Raw genomic sequence first — 6350 nt, forward strand, 5'->3', positions numbered from 1 at the left:
GGGGGGGGGGGGGGGGGGGGGGGATATTATACTGTTGGATTTGGAAGATGAAGAGGAAGTGGGGGAAGATTGTTCATTGTTGGCTGATGTTGGTAACGAAGAATTTGGAGAAGTCTGTTCTTTCTCCTCGATGAAAATAGGAGCCTTGGCATTATTACAAGTAACAAGGGTTATATCTAGTTTTTTTGGTTGAGTGGGATTGATGATAGACGAGTCCCTAAGTGACTTTATAGTAGAAGCTTCTTTTTACATTGGGGAAGATTGGGGAAGAGTAAAAGAATTAACAAGATCTTTAGTAGAATTTGTTTGTGACACTTGGTCATGTAGGATGTCCATTTGGCATTCTTCAGAATGCTCATTTGTCATGGGAATTAGGGCAGCTTTGGAATTAACTGAAGGAGTTGTGTCAATGCATTGGTCGTTTGTGAGTGTAGTGTCCAATATTATCAAGATTAGTATCTAACTTATTAAAAGAGTGTTGGTTAAGGAAAAAATTTTTATTATTAGGATTTTTAGCTCATGATTGAAAGCTAGGTGTAGAAGGATACATGCTTTTGGCCACGTGTGTATCTTGATTTTGATAGGTGTCATGCATAGTTAACATGCATTGTCTAGAGGAAATACCATCCGGATTAGTGAAAATGTTCTCTCCCAAAATCTTATGCCGATTCATTAAGCTGGAAAATTAGTTACTAATCATAGTTGGCTTAGTGAGTAACGGATCATTAGTGGATAAAAATTTTCTTTTATCTTTTCCAGATTGAACACGAGTAGGTCTTTCCATGTAACTAAGTATTTGGGTATTTAGATACTTACCTGTTTCAGCATCATAAATTCTGACATTGATACCTGGGACTGCTTGATCATTAATGTATGTTGTAGGTGATCGTGTGTTTTTCTTTTTTGTCTTGGCAAAAGAAATTGTTTTCTAGTCTACCTCCATTGGTTCCTGCTTCTGTATATTAACATGACTGGTTGGATTATCTAGAACTTTGGCAATTGGTTCTTTAATGTAGTGGTGACATTGTAGGGCAACATGGTCTGCACAAAATTTTTCTCCCTCATAACACATATCTTGCTTATGGGATCCAATAAAAATATAAAGTTTAACTGGTTTGTCCAAAGGGATCTCCACACATAACCTTGCATATCGTCCCCTTAATGTAGCGTATGTGCAAGCATCAACTTTTAACAGCCTTCCCGTGGTATTGCCAATCCTTTGTAGGATTATACTATTGTAAAATTTCGTACGTAGCTGGGGAAGACGAACCCATATAGCTGTGGAAAGAGGCTTTGCCTTTGAAGCAACAAAGTTAGCTTCCCATTATTGAACCGACAAAAAGTGTCCATTAATAAACCAAGGACCTTGATGTAAAGCTTTTATCATATGTTCTTCTTTAGAGAACTTTACAATATAATAGTCAGCACCAAGGTCAATTAATGAAAAAATTTCGAATATTTTCCACATGTCCTGAATTTTCTTCTTTAGGTAGTGATGTAGAATGTGTTTACCCAAGAGCTAAATGATAATTGAATATTTTCAAGGGTGGTAGATTTGTCGGAGGCCATCTGGCGATAGGCTAACACAGTAGCCTTCTCTTAATGGTTCCTCCGAACGCATGTTATATACAACTGGTGTTGGCGATTCCACTTCTTGATACATGAGCATTGGGGAAATCGTCTCATGCTGCAGTGCTATATGGTTAGTGTGGGGGTCCGTTAGGAGTATGTCTCTGAATGTGGGAGAGTCTTTTAGGGGTGTAGGATTGTGATCGTTTGACGGATTCACGTTTGTCATAATGTTGGTTGAAATACCGGTAGTTTGGGTGGAATTGTGATAGTTTGGTTGGTGGAGTTGGGAGGTGTTGTCATCTACCTTCTAGAGAGAGTTTTTCATAGATGGTTTTAAGATGCTTCTTGTGAATCCCTAAAAAAAAGATATTATTCGTTTATGGTAAGAGCTTCGGTGAGTATTAAAGCTTGTATAGATGGTTAGTTACATATCGTTTTTAATGTATTGTATTGTATTATATTATATTATATTTTATTATTTAAATAATTATATATCTGGATATATTTTTGTCATTTTTCATATTTACATAATGCCACACACCAGCAAATTTGAAAGAATAAATTATAACATTACAAAGAAAAAGTAAATATAGGGACAAAATAATTAGTTTAAAAAGGTAGGATAAAAAATAAAATAGAATTAAGGGTAAGATGAGAAAAAAAAAATAAGATAACGACATAACCATACCAAATCGATCGTTATATTAAAGGACGTTTTATCGTTATATAACAATAAATTTAATAATCATTATGTATAAACAATCAAATACTATAATAATAATAATCAAAATAAATATTATATTTAAAGTAACAATTCTTTACAAATACATTAGTTAACAACCATCCAAACAAGCTATAAAGGTCAAGCGGGTCGGATTGCTAAAGTCAAATTTATGCCACTAGCTAAGACTGTCATTAATATTTAATAGAATTTGATTGCCAGAGAGTTGAAGCTATTTGATTGATAAACTGCGAGACACTCAAGATTTTTGTTTCTTCACCTAAGGTAACTGTTTATTAGCTCTTACCTAGATTTTTCATTATCCAGCTATTTTACTTCATATTCTGTATTTAGTACTGCTTTGTTTGGAATATAATGTACTTTCTCATTATATTCTTTGGTTTCTCAAAAGATTTGTCTTAGACCAAATTATACCAAGTAAAAGGTTGCAGTTGTTTCTACATTTTCTTGTCTTACATTGCACTTGCATAGCACTTGAAAGGGAGCCTTGGAGCAACTGTAAAGTTATTTGCGTGTGACCTTTAGGTCACGGGTTCGAGCCGTACAAGCAGCCATTAATGTTTGCATTAGGGTAGGCTGTCACATCACGCCCCTTGGGGGTGATCCTTCCACCGACCCTGCCTGAACGCTGAATGTCTTGTGCACCGGGCTGCCCTTTTACATTGCACTTGCATAGCACTTGAAGGGAGCCTTGGTGCAACCGTAAAGTTATCTGCATACAATTTCGAGCCATGGAAGTAGTCACTAATATTTGCATTAGGATAGACTGTTTACATCACACCCCTTGGGGTGCGACCCTTCCCTCGACCCTGCGTGAATGAGGAATGCCTTGTGCACCGGCTGCTCTTTTACATTGCACTTGCATAGCAGTGACATTCAAATATTCATAACAGATTTGTTTCTTGAGACAGGCAGTTTGTAGTTGTTGTACTGATTTGTGGAGGGATAATCAAGTTTATTAAAAATTTCCATTAAATTCTTCTCTATTAATTTCACTAGAATTACAATACAACTGTTGTAATCTGGGGATATCCAGTCATCTATCAAAAAATCAAAGAGGAAATTCAAGTATATATGGGGGTGGGGGAAGGATTATAGTACAGCAAAAAAGAACTAGCCCCATTGTAGGGAACATCATTTAGAATGGCTAAAACAATTAAATTGGTTTCTCTAGGGCTTGACTGTTGTATAATGTTGTTCTTGTTGCAGTTGTCAACAGACAGGAAGATCTACTGGAGGAGCTTCCAATGATTCCAATTCACTAACTCCGTTTTCGACGATGAACGCCATGCCCAAACCCCAGCCAATGTGAACATCCAAGTGACAATGCATTAGCCACACTCCTGTTTACGTGAACATTGTAAGTCGAATTGTATAAAAAAGAGTTTTAAATGTTAGAGAAATAAGTATGTAGTTGTTTCCCTTTATATTCTGTTACCTGGATTGTCTGCAACAAATCTGATGACTGTCCATCCTTTGACGGGTACACTGGCCGTATTTCTGAGAGGTGGATCAACAAGGTTGAATTTAGCTGTATCTCTTTTAGGATTAAAGTTACCGAAACCCTCTGCAATGATGTAAAAATCATATCCGTGAAGATGAATTGGGTGGTTTTCAGCTGTGAAGATACTTGTCCCTTGTAACACAACTTGCACTCTTGCCCCATATTTCAGCTTGTACAGTTTTGTTCCTCGAATAGGTTGCCATAGTGACCGGCTTACATTGCCTGTATAATCAAATTTTACAGGTGGTTTTGCTGGAAAATCAGTTGAGAATACACCAGGTATGCCTTGGTGATGTGCTTGTAGCAAGGAAAAGTTGGATGGTAGAACAAATGATACATTGTTCATACTGGCGGTGAATCGAGTTCCATTTGGACCTTGACAGTTTCTGGAGCGAGCACCTTTTGGACAGTTATTGAGTCCTAGCCCAACAGTGAAGAACAGATTTTCGTCGATATCAGTGGGCACCTCGACCTTTCTTGGGCTTCTGAATTTGGTTGTGAAGGCTGTAGCAGTGGCCGTGTCATTATATGCCGGTAAAGATGGGGAAACTGGATTGGTCTTGACACAATTGGAAGAACAAGAAGCTGTCTTGTACTCTAGGATGGCTGTGGTTGTGGTATTATCAAAGGGTGCCCCTTGAGCGCTTGCATAGGCACGTGCTGCCATGTAGTATTTGGCTGGTGGCTGATCAGCTTTGATTAGAACATCAGTAGTCTGTCCTGGTCCGAGCATAAGGACTGATGTTGTGAAGGGTTTAACATAAGAGGCATCTGCTCCAACAACGGTAAGCTTATGGTTGGCCACAGTAAAGAAAAGTTGTTGATTGAGTGCAGCATTGATAACTCGGAGGAGGTTGGTTTCGCCAGCGTCCACATGGACTATGGTGGTATCTGCATTAACATGATTTCTATGTAAGCATGTCCTTTATACTATGTGTAGAACTAACATGGTTTCGTTCTTGGAACTTCAAATATTTTGAGATTAGAACTAACCTTTACTTGAACACTTGTAGAGATCACCTGGTTGACCATTGATGGTGTATGCATCAGATACATTAGGAGCTGCTCCTGTTCTTGTTGCTCGTCTTACAACGTCTATAGGGTTTGTATCCCACCACTCACCTAATCATCATCGTCAAACTATCATTTCAACGAAATTTCTAAGAAACAGAATTATATGAGAAAATGCATAACTAGTACTATTCTTTTTTAGAAGTGATCAAAGCTTTTGGTATTGAAGAGAAGGTAGAAGTAGTACCAAGCATAATTGGTGTTTCTCTTTTGGGCTTAACAAATGGATAGGATTCTCCTTCTTTTGGATGGATAATTAAAGCTCCATAAACCGTAGTCCTGAGCCACGAGCTGTGAGCGTGCCACCAAAGAGTTCCTTCCTGTCCTTGTATTGTAAACCGGTAAGTGTAACTCTTTCCTGGTCTAATTGGGCACTGAGTGACAAATTCTGGTCCATCTGCCCATGCTGTTCTCATTTGCCTTACTCCATGCCTTTTGAGACACAAAAAAGTAGTATAAAAATTGTCAAAGAAAATGTCATTACATATAATCGCGTCTATTTTATTTAGTATCATATATCAGTTCATTTGAGTTCTGCATGCATGAACTTACCAGTGAATCGTGACATTATATCGAGCTTTATTGACAACGTTGACAACTAGAGTGTCCCCGTTGTTTACTTCTAATGTTGGTCCAGGGAATTGTCCGTTCACCGTTATGGTGTTGTGAGTTTTGCACAGCCTCTTCACTGGTGTTGCTTGAATCTGTTACAATAAAACAGAGATCAGTATCATAGAGTTTGTAATATTTACGAAATGTTAGCAAATTTAATGAATGAAATCTTGGATAGCTTACAACAAAATCATGGTAGTGAGTTTTTCCAAATGCTGCATTTGCAAAGAGAAGCAAAATGCATACAAAGAAGAAAGAACTCAAAGGGTTGGCAATACTATTAAAAGCCTTCATTTTTTCCCTTCTCTTAAAACTCTTTTTGAATATTAGTAGATGCAATTCAGTGCTTGTTTGTGAAAGATTATAGAGTTGAGGCTATGCTTTTATAGGGAGAAAAGAAGAGAGAACTAAGTAGTCTAAGGTTTGACAAAACTATAGTAGAAGGTGTTGGTTCACCAACTTAGCCTATCTCTAACTGCAGTAATTTTCATGAATAATGCTTGTGTTATAAGTCTTTTTCTTTGGGTTTGTTATATTCTCAATTTTCAAGGAAACATCATTTTTATGGTTTTTGCTTAATACTAATGATGTGCTGTTATCCAACAAACTTTGGTGTAATGATTATATATACCATGTATCCTAGCTAGTCTATAAAAAAACTGAAGGAAACTCCTGCTCTTTGTTAAATAACTGGTGGATGAAAAACATAGACACGCTCTATGTTTACACCAAATAAATAAATGCATGACATGTGTCTTTCATTTGTATTTTTTCGCTAATCATCGTTAAAGGAATACTGACGAAAAAAGAAGAGTCGCTATAGAAATATTAAAGCACCTCCCCTCTCCC

General features: G+C 37.2%; 1 protein-coding gene across 1 annotated transcript; it reads right to left on the bottom strand.

The window, feature by feature from the left end:
• Positions 1-3263: 3263 nt before the first annotated feature.
• Positions 3264-5874, bottom strand: LOC109211826 (laccase-12-like). The gene is made up of 6 exons (XM_019375410.1): positions 5685-5874; positions 5442-5593; positions 5077-5321; positions 4812-4940; positions 3753-4709; positions 3264-3657 (listed from the first exon to the last, which is right to left on the bottom strand). Exons 1-6 carry the CDS (start codon positions 5793-5795, stop codon positions 3527-3529), a joined length of 1725 nt encoding a protein of 574 aa, XP_019230955.1. The 5' UTR covers positions 5796-5874; the 3' UTR covers positions 3264-3526.
• Positions 5875-6350: the final 476 nt, after the last annotated feature.

The sequence above is a fragment of the Nicotiana attenuata genome, unplaced genomic scaffold, assembly GCF_001879085.1.
Source record: "Nicotiana attenuata strain UT unplaced genomic scaffold, NIATTr2, whole genome shotgun sequence".
Taxonomy (NCBI): domain Eukaryota; kingdom Viridiplantae; phylum Streptophyta; class Magnoliopsida; order Solanales; family Solanaceae; genus Nicotiana; species Nicotiana attenuata.

Excerpts from the sequence above, each read along its gene's own strand:
- LOC109211826 (XM_019375410.1), bottom strand. The coding sequence starts at position 5,795 with ATGAAGGCTTTTAATAGTATTGCCAACCCTTTGAGTTCTTTCTTCTTT. Across the intron at positions 4,941-5,076 it reads AGAAACACCAATTATGCTTG|GTGAGTGGTGGGATACAAAC; the intron begins GTACTACTTCTA and ends GATGATGATTAG. Across the intron at positions 4,710-4,811 it reads CTACAAGTGTTCAAGTAAAG|ATACCACCATAGTCCATGTG; the intron begins GTTAGTTCTAAT and ends ATGTTAATGCAG.